This window comes from Argentina silus (assembly GCF_951799395.1).
Source record: "Argentina silus genome assembly, chromosome: 2".
Taxonomy (NCBI): Eukaryota; Metazoa; Chordata; class Actinopteri; order Argentiniformes; family Argentinidae; genus Argentina; species Argentina silus.
The window spans coordinates 19,599,077-19,613,359 of record NC_139656.1 but is presented as its reverse complement, the minus strand read 5'-3'; the positions used below and the strand labels follow the sequence as shown (position 1 = coordinate 19,613,359).

The following is a 14,283-nucleotide window of genomic DNA, read 5'->3' as shown; positions in this document are numbered from 1 at the left end:
AGGCTGACAAGTGCTGCTGTGGTGTTGACAGTTAGTTTATAATAAACTAAGTAGTTTTTAAACTGACTTCCGCCTAGTGCCGCAGCGCATTTTAACGCACATTTTTCTACATGTGTGGAATGCGGAACGCAACGCAGACTCTTGCAGCTGCGCACCGCACTATTGCGGAAACCAATGGAATATGCCGGACTTCAACCGCATTGCGCAGTCTATGTGAAAAACCCGCCTTGTAGTGACTCGCGGCGTCAGTTGTGTCAGCTCTAATGTTTGATTGGTTGACAAAATGAACTCTGCTTGTTGATCAACCGTGCGCGGCTTGTAAATCCGCTTGCGTTTTTCCACCCGCTCCCATTGAATGGCTATGAGAACTTTGTGGCTGCTGCTTCCCGTGTGTAAGCAAAAACCAGAGTGGTCTAATATACCACTCTGGCCAAAACACTGTTAAACCGTGCAGAGATTTTCAATGCAGACAGTTTTTGTGGGAGATGTGCGGATCTCCGTGCGGACCCGTCCGCAATATCTTCGGCACGGACCAATGCGGAAGGTATAAATCAGCCTCTAACATACTTACACACGAGTCGCAGTAAGCGACAATTGAACCTCGAGAAAAGTCTGCCTACCGCGTGTATGTCAAATCAGTTTGATTGGTTCACAAAATGAACTCTGCTCATTGGTCAACCATGTGCGGCGGCCGCTCAAGAGTTCAGCAAATGTAATCTTTTGGCGACTCGAGCCACGAGCCAGAGTGGACTGGAAGCAGTGCCGTTCACGGGAGCGAGCACCACGAGTCGTGCAATTTGCCAATCCACCTGTTTTGCCGCCTTACTCCCACTGAGAGTCTATGAGACCTATCACGGCCCGTGTGCATGCACCTTTACGGTTTTCAGTTAACCGGTCAGATGCGTTCACATATCCCATGAAACGAAACAGTACGTGCTTACCCACAGCTGAGCAAACGTGTGTGCTAATGCTTCTAACGTGACTCCAAAACACAGTAACAAACAATTTATACTACATTCGCATGCTTTTGTAGCAGCAGTGCCAGACCATGCCCACTGAAATAGAGATTGAATGCTGAAGCAGCAGAGGGCGTGTAGTGGTGGAGTTATAGTCATTGGTTTTACGTAGGCTACATTTATTAGGTAGGTATGCAATTTGAGTCTAAAATGATATCAAACCCTCCACTAGTGGCCGGTAAGATTATGCATTCAGAACCAAACTGAACATCTAATCTGTAAAAATAGCATTAAATAGTAGTTTGTGTCATTAGTGACTTTGGATATAAATCAATCAGTGTCAATGTTGATTCTGATTGCACAGGTCTTTTAAACACTGGAAAATCTAGCCAATCAAGACCAAATGACAATCCACTGTGTTCTTGGGGTGGGTCCCGATAGTCAGTCTTCCCCACATCCTCTTTCTTCATCTCCTTTCTCAAAATGCATTGGAGAAGACCTAAGGTTCCTCCCCTAAGATATTGTCCTCCACTGCTTTTTGAGGAGGTTTAAGGTGAGAGGATGTGAGAAATAGAGGAAAGAATTAGAACACAACCTTGTTCTTTAACATATTCTTTGGGGCAAGGAACTTATCCTAAACGGTGAGGGTCTTGATGCCTTTCACATTCAATCACGCCATCTAGTGTCTGAGCAGTGGCCTTGAATTATTCACCTCAAATAACAAGGACCTTCCAATAATCATCAAAATTGACAAATAAAAAAATTCAAGTCATTTATTCAATGAAACTATTTACTATGTACCAAATGGACATTCATTATAGGCTATATAAAAACTAAATTAACAGAAGTGTGCTTCTTCAGAAGCAAGACAAAATGCATGTTTCACTGTTTTTAAATGTTGTATTTAAACAAAAGGTAAAAAACTTACAGGTGCTTATCAAACATTAAAAAGCATTTATTGAACTGATGATAAACTTAAGTTGACAGAAATCTTTTGGCTGATTTGGCTTTCAGTAAAAATTTCATGCTCACATCTTTATACAAAAAAAGATCTTTATGATATGCATCAAACATAGAAAAGAAATACAAATCAAAAAAAGGTAGCATCGGGATAACTCGCACGAACGGGAGTGGTTGAGTCCATTAGAAAGCACAGCTTGCAGAACAGTGTGAAATCCATCCTAGTGCTGAACCAGTGTGCTTCCCTCCCCATGCTAAACTGAAGACCAAGCATTGGACATTTTCAAAACCAGTGTCCCATGTTCGCAAAATCACATTTCCAAGCTGTAGATGTGCCTCCTCAAACACATAAGAGGAAATAAAGTTTTCCGTCTAAAAACAGAGTGTGGACAACCAGATGCAAGGTTTAGAGACTGACTCAATCCCAAATCACCCCCCAGCCTCTACCCCATGCCTGTATGGAGATCTGAGAGGAATCGCTAAGTGTCAGTAATATGGTAATAGCTCAATCATGACGACCCTTCTTTCACTTTTCTCATGGCTAATGGTCCTTTATGGTTTTGATTCTTTTAATAATAATACACCATCAAATCTCTCAGATCAAGTGCATAGGGGGGTAGGGGATGAGGGTTGATTTTGGGACTGATTAGTCCTCTCCCCCGCCGTACATGTCTGCAAGCTTCTTGAAGCGCGGGCCCCACTCATTGAAGCAGTCGTAATCCTGGTCGGCTCCTGAGCTGGAGGAGTTGAGGGAGCTGAGGGAGCCCGCCTCCGAGCCACCACCTTCATAGTCAAACACCAGAAGGGAGTCATATGGCGGAGCCGTGGGGTCGTTGTCAGCCGCCTTCAGATTCTAGTCAGCAAAAAAGCAAGTTTAGATATTAACACCCTGTTTTTTTATATTACCCTTAATTTATACAGGCATATATAATTTATACAGGCATATACAATGAAATAGAAATCGATTTCAGGATTTAAAATAAAAAAGTCAAACCTTGAAACCTTTACATTAGCTGTAAATTGTCACTTCAGTTTTCCCCATGAAAAATCAGGTCCATCACATAGTAACTTGTATATAAACTAATATCTGTGCTTACATCATCAATGAAGTTGCCAATATCTGCAGGGTTGGCAGGTCGTGGCTTATACTGCGGCGCGGCCAAGAAGGTTGGAGCAACGTCGTTACGGAAGACTTCAGGGCGGTTGTCTAGGCCTCGGTGCAGAACGCTCAAGTCGTAATCCTGAAGTAGCAGTCGAGAAATATTAGTACCATTTATCATATTGATCATATTAAACTAAAAAAAACAGGTGTAACCCATAGCGACTATAGTTCTTTAGAATAGAGGGAGACAATGTCTGACGCTGTAACACTACTTCCATTCATGCTATTCCAATGTCTTTACAATGAGGATACTACAAGGTGTACACCATTGTACACCACTGCCATCAAGATTTGGCTTCGTGGGCCTCACCTGGTCATCCTCTCCACCTCCCTCCTCATCGTAGTAGTAGATGTTGTCCCTGACATCATCCTCCGGGAGCAGAGGCTCCTTCTTCTCACCACCTCTTCTCCTCAGGAACAAGAGCAGGAGAAGAACTAACACTGTGGAGCACAAACATCACAGTCTGAACACACCAACACCTCAATATCATGCAAGTTTATTGTCCATTGTAAATGGAAAAGGTTGGAGGGTCAGCTGAGTCATGCCCCCAGAAATGTGTCCAAGTGCAATTGTCCATACACAGTTACCACTTGAAAAACAATACAAAACAACTTACATAGGAGGAGTAAGACGGCTCCTAAAATTCCCAGAATCCCAGACAGGCCTACAGCGGCAACAGCTTTATCCTGACAGTTGACATCGCTCCCTTTGCAGTCACACACAGAGGCCTGGATGGTACTATCCTGGGGCAAGCCAAGGTTGTCAGTGACTCTCAGGACCACAGTGTAAACACCACTGTCCAGTGGAGTGTTCAGCATGAGAATAATGCCAGTCTCTGATGACACAGGAAACATTACAAGTCAATAGGAGGGCTGGGGAAACAAATGAAGACTGACTGGGTTCAAACCCAAGTCGTCATGTCACAAGACTGTTAACCTGCTGAGCAACACCAAGCCTTTACGTCTCAGGTAAGGTTACTCATATGAGGATGGTTCAACAAACTCACGTGTGTCATTCATTCTGGCAGTCCAGTTGCTCTTGGACGATCCCTGTAAGGCCACATTGTAGGGAGAGGCAAAGCCGGGCCCATCTTTGTCTGTGACAGAGAGCAGCTGAGGAGAGGACTCCCTGTTGCAGACTGTGATCACCCTCTCGTCGATGGTCGGAGCGTTGTCATTCACATCTTCCAGCTGAATCACCAGGGTCCCAGTGCCTGTCGCTGGGATTTCATCTGCAAAGCCAAAGGAAAGGACTCACTCAAGAGGTCAGGATTACTGTAAGTTCCCCTCTATACTTAGAAGGGATTGTCTGATGACCCAAACCACCCAAAAATCCAAAGGATAATCAGTCATTCATCCAACAGTAGTCATCTTCTTAATTTTCACGTAGCCCTTACACAAGTGTAATCACAGATGAGGAGCCCACTCAGGGTTTCTCACCTCACAATGCCTTGTAGTATTCCATATTGCCTTTTCAAAAACTACTTATTGCGTGCAAATAAATAAGAGAACATAACAGAATAATGTAACTACCATTGTCAATAGCCAGGATGAGAGCTGTGTATTTGCCGTCCATTACAAAATGAGACTCTCTGTCCATGTTGCTCTTGACTTTGATTTGTCCCGTCTCTTTGTTGATATTAAGCCAACCAGCGAGATCTTTCTGGACTTTGTACCTGAGGAGCAAATGCAAATTCAATGCCGAAACATCCATTGGAGAATTCACAGAATTTTCATGAAGGAAAAACATCCCCCTTTTCAAATCAAAACAAATGATTACATCTACTTAAGTTAGTATCTTACGTGATTTTCTGGCTCCTAGCAATGTCTGGATCGGTGGCTGTGTAGAGAACCAGATCACTGCCTACGGCCAGGTCCTCCTTTTTGACGATCATCTTCTCCTTCGGGTCAAAGACGGGAGCTTCATTCACATCTATTACGTTCACTACAACCGTGGCTGTCGAGGTGAGCAGGCCGGGAATGAACGGCTCCTCGTTCTTCACAGCCACCAGCAGAGTGTACTTATTGTTCGCCTCAAAGTCAAGGGCCTGGGGTGGGAATAAGAGTAGCACATACAATTTAGCTACAAATAGTATCTTTTCTTGCAGTTAATTTCAAACTGTTTCATGCATACTAAACATGACGTGCTCAGAAGAAGATAAAGGGATATGTTTTGGAACAGAGGGTACTACCAGAAACGTTAAAAAAACAATACAGATTTTCATTTAGCATTGCAATATTTGGGACGTTGCGCCCTACTGAACACCACCCTGCATTTAACAGTGGCAGTTAATGTACAAGAATGAGGTGTTCCACTAAACCAGGCTGGCCCAGCCCAGTTAGTAGAGCATAAAAGTAGCAACACTTCTCGCTGGGACCATATTTACAAAAACATGTATGAACCAACTGTACTACAAGTCACTTTGGAATAAAAACTGTCAAGGGCATATATTTATATCATATAAGAACATGGCACCATACCTTGGTTGTGGTTATGATTCCTTCCAGCTTGTTGGCGCCTGTGCTCACACTGAACATCCCATCGGGATCTCCATTCACAATCTTGTAGGTGGTGGCCCAGGCAGGGGAGTGAGGCTCGTCTCCATCTGTCACAGACATCTTCACCACCGTGGCACCTATTTTGTTCTCAGGCACAGACGCAGTGTACTACGAAGGAGAGGAGCATTGGCATAAGAAAAAAAGAAAGGATTTTGCTAACACCAAATTTAGCCAACTCGTATGACATCAAGACTTTATGAATGTATGAGGCATCACTGAAAATGGCTGGTAATAACCATCATTATGAGAGGAATACAAAGTCATTATCATGGAGTCAGGGGTGGGGTTCAGGAGAATTTGTTAAGTCCTTTTAAGAAGTTAAGTTCCATCCACCAGCAGCAAGAGGTTGATTAACTCAATCATCTTTTGTTTACTAAGATAAATGAGATGCCTGCAGTGGTATATACCCCCAAACTACACTGCGCCCGTCACGGAAGCGAAGTGGTTCTGTCATCAGGGTTGCGTGTGGCAGACCAGAGAGAAGCTTTGGAAAAATAAAACAAGTTGTGTCTTCCCATCTCGACGGCTCTGATACATGCCGTGGACAGAGGGAAATAGACTTGAATGCTTCAGCCCTGCGAGGCCAGGCTGCTCACGCTGCCTGTGTAGCATGTCATATAGGCAACAGTGGGAGCTATTCAGCCTTGGCTGACGGACGCTTCGAGAACTGAGCCGAGATGGGAGCAGTGTAGTTTGGGGATAAAGATTGAATGACAAGTGAATGAGGTCACAGCTCAGGTGGTCAAGGAATTCTCCTGGCCCTGATAATAATGCATTATGCCTGCTGGCTCCAGGTAAAGTGTTACCAGTGATTTTATATGGTATTTGACCACGAGGCTATGATGTTGGGTATATTGGCTTGTTTATTTCCTTCTTCTGGGGCTTACTTACAGAACTCTGCTCAAACTGTGGTGCGTTGTCATTGCTGTCTGTGACAGTAATGATGACTTTGCCTCGGCTTACGAGGCCATTTCCCACATCATCTGCCGCTTGGATCTCCAATGTGTACTTGGGAAATCTCTGAAACAATAACATTTAAAAAGAGGAAAGATCAGAGACATGAAATGCATCAGGGATGCATTTAAAGGCTTCATGAAAGACTACTTACTTTGAAAACAATAAAAATGGACCTCTGCACTGTCTAGAACTTTATTGATACTGTACAAGATTTTCATAACAGACCTTCACCAATCAATAAATGTTTAATTAGCAAGGGGACACTGTGCATGCATCCCTTCCACTTCTAAACATTTTTTTACAATGATTTATTTTCTTCTATGCATCCGTTACCAAAGACTTTGCTTCAGATAAGCAAAAGCCATTTTATTTAGGACAACTAACCTCTCTATCCAAACCAACGGCGTTGACCCGTATCACCCCCGTCACAGGGTTGATATCAAACATTTTGGGACTGGGTAGAACAGGCTCCTGACTCAGAATGGTGTAACGGATATCAGCATTGGCTGATCCAGCCTCATCGGCATCAGTCGCAACAACAGTCATGAACTCATAACCTTAAAAAAAGAAAAGAAAAAAAAAGGTCCCCAGCTAAAAATGTTAGGATGAAGATTCGGCAAAATTATCATGACCTTTCCTTGTCTAAACAGACACACACCTACTTATTCATTGCCACGTTCAATCTATTCAAAATGTTATGATTAGTTTGAGTGCTAGTTGTGGTTTATGGTCTTATATGGCAAGAAAAACAAACAATGGAGACTAAGTAATAGGTCATATATATAGGATGGAAGTAATTCTCTCAAATACATAAACACACCAACATAAGGGGTATTATTCTTGCAACTACAGCATTGTAAATAGTTGAGTAAATGTGTCAACAAACCTATTGCCGCTGACTCAGCAACATTGCCCGAAAATGGATGACTGGCAAATACGGGCTTGTTGTCATTCATATCAATGACTTTCACAATGATATCCATGGGCTCTTCTGCTATACCAGAGCCAACTGCAACTGCATGGGCTTGGATCTAAAAACAAAATAACCAATCACTGTAGCAAAAATCACATACAAATACACTTTCAGGTTCAGTGAAGAAACACTACATACCATGTAATTGTCTTGTTTCTCCCTGTCCAAGGGCTGGGTAACGTAGAGCCAACCAGAGTTTTTGTCAACAGTAAATAGTCCAGCGGGGGGTTGGTCTGCTCCGTTGCCAGTGATGCTGTACTGGATCTTTACTTCCTTATCACTATCAGACCTTATCTGGTTTTCAAACACACATTCAAATGTCAATCACAGCGACACTTCATGCATAGAGTGTCATGAAGAAGTCAAGCTGTTTCATAATGAAAGTCATGTTATCCAATCCAAGTGAATAACAATGACACACAAAGAAAGGTAGTATAATATAAACACTTCACCACTTTACCTGCACCATCATTTTAGGGAATGGCCCTCGGTCGTTCTCTGGGAAGTTGATGGGAGGAATGACCCACGCCCTCTTCCTTCTCTTCAACCCTCCTGAGGACTTTGGGAACACCAACACCGGTAGGGCTGCTGTTGGAGAAGGCTGTGGAAAAGACAAAATAAACATCTCAAAGCTCAAGTGAATGTAATTGAAGCATGGAATAGTCCACTTGCTGCCGTAACATTTGAGATATCAAAAAATAAAATAATTTTATTTAAAAGCATTTTGTCATCAGTAGACATGCAAATAAGTGTTTAAAACCTCTAAATCCACCAATTTTCTAAACAGGTCCACAGTGAGAGAACTCCAGGAAACAGTTCTTTCCAATTCCTCACCAAGAAAGTTGCAATTGCACCCACTAGAGGGCAGTACAGTTTAATAACTGTAGGTATCACAGTAAGTATCATACCTGTGTCTGGGTGGCTGGATCCACTTCACTGGGATGGTGATTGTGATGGTGGCTGTGTCTGGGCTCATCCAGCACTCGGACCAGGGCCGTGTGCTTATTGCCATTGCTGTCCCAGGTGTGGACAGAGAAATCCTTGTGGCCATTATGGAGACCCACCCCTCGATTCAACCTCAGCATCCCATCAGTGTCCACTTTGAAGCGGCTGTCTTCGGTGAAAAATACAAACCTTGTGTGTCTGGTGCAGTCATCAAATACCACTGCAATGTAAAAACAAAATTAGATATGGGTCTGAGGTTTTACTTTTGAGGAAACATTACTTTTGTAGGCCCAAATTAATCTTCATTAAATAAATGATTTGTGCACAAAGCCAAATGCAACACTTGCCTCATTTTGGTTAAGAGATAACATGCCTAATGTTTCAGAATTATATCTAAGTCAAAGGAAAACATATGTTTGACTTGGTCCAAGATAACTTCATTCTATGCATGCATTACACCAGAATAACTGTCTCTAACAATGTCAAAGCACTATAGGGCCCTATTCCATTAGTGCTTCCGTGAAAGAACTGATGAGCCACCACAGACTAAGTTAATGAATAAATGGACTATTGGAGAATAACAAAGCAGCAAACAGCCATTGAAAAGCTCTGGAACAAGGTAATGAAGAGGCCAGGCATTATGCATACTATAAAAAACAGCCTGCAGAGGGCCAGTGTGAGAGGACATGGAGAATGAGAAACAGTGTTACACTGTTGTTATATTTATATTATTTTAACAGTTATATTTGCTTTTAATAACATTATATAAATAGGCCTTAATAAAGCAATACACATTTTAAACAGGTCTAATATTTGTTCAAGTACCACAGTTCACAAGCTTGAGAATCCAAGCATGACTCGAATTCTGTTGGTGTCTTCACAATTATTTTTTATTTATTGTTACATTATCTTATGTTTCATATAACTGTTCTGTCTACAGCTATTCTGTACTGTCAGGAAGAATGACAGCTGCATGTGAAGCAGATAATAGGGAACCTGATTTACAAATAAACATTGGCTAACCTAATCTACCATACTCATAGCAGAGGATCAGCCCAGTGTAGACAAGACACACCTGAGGGGCCCAGTAATCCTGAAGGACCAAGACTGACCAGCCCTGGGTTAAGACTTGCAAGGCCAGGTGGGCAACAGACTCTGGTATCAAATTACACCTGACATCCTGGAGCATACCTTCACACAGAGGAAGTCTGAACCATTCAGATGAGAGTCTCATTATGCCACTATGATTATGTTTCCAAAATAAGCCCATTCAGTTCAAACTAAGGTTTATTTTTCTATCGATAATTGACTTCATGCTGCTTTGTATACCATGGATTGCTTTTAGACAACCCTAAATCAAATGTAGCCTACACTCAGTGCTCAGTTCTGACTATAAACCCCTTTTGTAGATATTCTGTCCTCCATGCCAATTTCATAAAATCACAATAGTTAACATGACTTTAATGTTATAACTAATAATGTGAACATACAACCTATCGGCATATCATTTCCCAAAAATGACCAGAGACATTTCCTGGAGTGAGAAATGAAACTAGAACAACATGTGAAGGAAAGTACCAAACGTAATATTGAGTCATCCTGGAACATGCTCTTGTGCAATATCAAGCCTATGCAATAGGTTTATGGAAGCATTAAATAAGTGTTTGTCTCATTGGTGTGCATTTAGGCCTACCATTCATGCTAGTTTTAAATGTAACCCTTGTTTTATACCTAGACGATGTGGGTAAACCAGTGTGTCGGTTAATGGCCATTTTCAAGGCAATTTTGAGGTAGTGGTGATACAAATACAGAAATTAGAAAGCAGGCCGACGCTCAAGGGAAGTGTTAACTCTACTAGTCAGATCCCAAGGCTTGCGCCTACACGCCCAGTGAAACTAACATAGAATCAGCATGTCTCATGGATGACATCACTCACATCACTACAAGCATATTCAACTACATATTTATGAAATACTTTTTTATATCCTTCATTCAAGATGTGATCATCCTGATACAAAAGAAAACACTAGTAAGAGACTATTAGATTGTGACAAACATTCTAACTGAAGGTGTGGCAAGAAGACCATGATCCTCCAGTTCTAGAAACAAAACTCTCTTCCCCAAACAAAGACTGAAGGAAAAGGGGGATGGATGGAGCCATGTTTGCCAAGTAGTGCTAAAGGCCTCCTTGCCAGCTGCACTTCAACAAACAGTTACTGAGCTTATCAAAAGGAGTTACTTACTGGAGGTCAGGAGTCAATACTTTACCTGGGAACAATGCAACACTTCAGTGTTACAACAAACCAGCTGTGTGTTTCACTGTCTGTTTTACCATTGGTCAGTTAACAATGAACACACACCAATAAACTGCTGTCAGTAAGCAAGTTCCTTCAACAAAACAATAAATCCCCTAAGTCTAATTAAAAGAAACATAGTTCCACCAGAAGTTAAACAAGGGCACACAATCATGACAGAAGATAAAAGAAGGGCGTAAACTCAATGTTGTGACTTAATCTGCACAAGGAGCACAGTTTGATCAAGAACCATGAAGGCTGTCTGGTGAGACGAGACAAATCTCAAAACACAAAGAACCCCCCATGAAGCAAAATGTATAACAAAACCCCAAATGGTATCAAAGCATTATCAAATTGCAGGATGAAATCCAAGGCAGAAGATACATAGCCTGCACATAGTGGGCCTATGTACAAATAAATTAGAACAAATCTAAGGTAAGGATGGCACTTACTTTAAAGTATGTCTAGGATCTTATGCCTTAGCTTAAGACATGGTAATATGTATGACAGAGAGAAGCAGATTACCATCAGTTCTTACCTTTTCCTAGTACTCTGCCCCTGTGTAGATGCATTCTGTTCACTTTGAAAACCAGTAACTCTGAAGCGAAACCTGGTCGGCATGTTGGCGCCTCAGATGACCCTGGAGCAAAAGCCTTATGTGCAGAAAACAAAGATACAACAAAAATTTAATTTTATGTCAGTTGATCGAAATGTTTCAATACGATACTGTTAAGAGTAATATTGGCAAATCATAACATCAATCATTCGTACACCTATTTACGTTGGTTTTCCAGAAATGCCACGGCACCCTATATTGCTTGCCTTGTGTAACATCAATTAATTACATAGTCTAAACAAACAAAACGAATTTGATACCACACCGCCTGGTGTATTGATCTTGCAATTAAGCATATGTTTTCGACGAAAGTTGATTAATATCGATAAAAAGCTAGGTTTCTTAAAATAAATGTTAGCTCCATCTGTTACATTTGACCGTAGTTTCATGCATTCCATCGGCGTAGAGGTATATTCACAGGTAAGCTAAATGGCGTTCGTGGCGCGGTGTACTGAAAGTCATAGAAATCTTACCTGGAGAAAGATTATGAATGCGCCTAACTCCACAAACCAAAAGGCCCCCATCTGATAGAAATCCTCTCTGAATGTTCGTTTAAGTAAAGCTTTTAAATAAAAGTATTCCTTTTGTCTCTGGGAAGTCTTCCTTGTTCAAAAATGTACTTTCGATACTGCGTTCAAATTAACGAAATACGCTTCAGCAGGTAGTTTCTGGCGTGACGTATGCAGCCAGGTGACCTCGCCCATCCGCTGGCTCCAAGTATGGGCATATGGGATCCTTATAACCGCACCTATGAAACAGGTCAATTGTCATACTCAAAGAAACCACCGAGTCCTAATACCAACTCAACTGAATACTTGATGTGAAAGCCTAATTCCCATCGACAGTGAGCCACTGATGAGTAGGTCTAGATAGCTCATGAACAAACAACTGACAAATAATAATAAAATAAAAAATAAAAACATTACAGTAAAACGCATTTACAGTCCTATGGAGGACACAATGCAGCAACACTGAAATTGTAGGCAACATTTTGACAAATTATTATAACTGTCAAGAAGTTAGAAAAACAGAAATTCTTGTTACTCTATGTTATAGGCTACATATTTACCATAGATCCGGTTTAGTTTAAATCCAGCAGATATTCTTCAAAAATACATTTCCTGAGCTTGTAGTGAAATGTAAGAGACCCTGTACTCACACACCACTGCTCTCAAAAGAACTATTCAGTTTGCTCCTGTGGGCTACTATGACCACAGACTGCATGATCCTAAAGCCTATCCAGTTGGAAAAGGAGTCTGTTAACTGGGCCTGACTTTATTAAAAAAAAAAAAGAAAACTGTCTGATTTTATAAAAACACAGTATGTAGGGCTACTTGAACAATATTCATAAAAAAGCCTAGTTTTTTTTAATATATACAGTATCCCATACTGATCTCACTGTTACTCCTGGTCTCATAATTGATATCCCTCCTCTAAAGAGAAATATCCAGTCACTATCATTTATGGTTACTGCCGTAATACAACTTTTTTCCTTTATAGCCTATTTAATATCAGTACTAGTGTGGATGATTGATAACATACATGGTTAAAGTCAGTGGTTTCAGAGGCCCTGGTTGTGGTTAGGCTAAAGATATTAATAATGTAGTAGGAAGAGAGAGAGAGAGAGAGAGAGAGAGAGAGAGTTATCCTTCCTCTTTCGCATTGTCACCCTCAGACATAGTGACATGAAAACCTGCCTCCAATACCAACAACCTTGTGTGAAGCACTGTGAAGCTATTGTGTGGAAGAAGTGCCTCAAGGGTTACAAGACTGATGAAGAAAGTTATGACATCAAACCCAAATTTTCCCCACTGTGAATGCACTGAATATTGTGGATCATGAGATTCAAACGTGGTCAATTCATGACCCACATCCAAACAACACTTCACAGTCCTTGGGCTGCTACTCTGCAACCTTTGTTAGTAGTGTAGCATATTTCATAGAGGGAAAATTAAGTGTTTCCACAAACATCTAGTCAAAAAGTGAAATCCAAATAAGATGACCGTCTGTCTCTAGTCTTTGTTAAAACAGTTTTGGAGCTGTGTCTGGCACATACTCAGGTGAAGGAGACAAGTGGCCATTGGGAGAGAAAAAATAATAATCCTAATCTTTGGCAAGCACACAAATCACTGCTCTGTATACAACATTTTCACTGCTCAGCTCTTCAACAACATTTAATGAGCTAGCCACAGCTACCAACTGGCTAAAAATGCTAGTGTTACTATTAAACCATGATTATTGTATTTAGTCATCCCACTCAAATGGCAACGCTGGAGGTAGGATAGCCCTAGAGATACGCTAGTGACTAAACTAATTTGGAAGAAATTAGTGACAGCTTCCATATTAGTCACTTATGTAGCTATGGTCAGGCTAGGGTAGGATAACTAGCTAACACATTCTTTGACGAACAATAGCTAGCTACCTAATGGCTTAGCACATCTAGGTTGCTAGCTAGCCATCTGAACATGTAAAAATGGGACAACTAAAATGGTGAACATCTTCCGGCACTGGATTTGCTTACCAGTGGCTCTTGAATAACTTGAATTTGCAGGTTTGTTAAGGCTTGGAAAACTGCTAAACTTTCCAGCTAGCTAACCTATCTTTGTAAACAATAATTGAAACTGGCCAAGGAGGATCGGGAGTGGTCTGGCTGAGGGGATGCGCGCGCCCAGAAATACTTCTTGAGTAGTCTACCGCGAGTCTCTGCTGAGAGACAAACCCATGTACACCTATCATTAACATGCGTCCTGTGATCGGATCATGTATGGTCTGACGACGATTAGGCCATCTTGCATTTACAGATTGAATTAAAATCCGCAATGTATCTGACCTCCAAGTCTGCGTGTGATCGGATTTCCCTT

The 14,283-nt window shown here is 41.4% G+C and overlaps 1 protein-coding gene across 1 annotated transcript; it reads right to left on the bottom strand.

Moving 5' to 3' along the window:
* Positions 1-1,715: 1,715 nt before the first annotated feature.
* cdh31 (cadherin 31) lies at positions 1,716-12,072 on the bottom strand. Its single transcript, XM_083695986.1, has 16 exons — positions 11,896-12,072; positions 11,345-11,459; positions 8,476-8,732; positions 8,028-8,168; positions 7,706-7,861; positions 7,481-7,625; positions 6,979-7,151; positions 6,529-6,657; positions 5,560-5,745; positions 4,882-5,126; positions 4,612-4,754; positions 4,086-4,310; positions 3,696-3,914; positions 3,389-3,519; positions 3,014-3,157; positions 1,716-2,769 (listed from the first exon to the last, which is right to left on the bottom strand). The coding sequence occupies exons 1-16, from the start codon at positions 11,944-11,946 to the stop codon at positions 2,563-2,565; spliced, it is 2,667 nt and encodes an 888-aa protein (XP_083552112.1). The 5' UTR covers positions 11,947-12,072; the 3' UTR covers positions 1,716-2,562.
* Between the last annotated feature and the right edge of the window lie 2,211 nt (positions 12,073-14,283).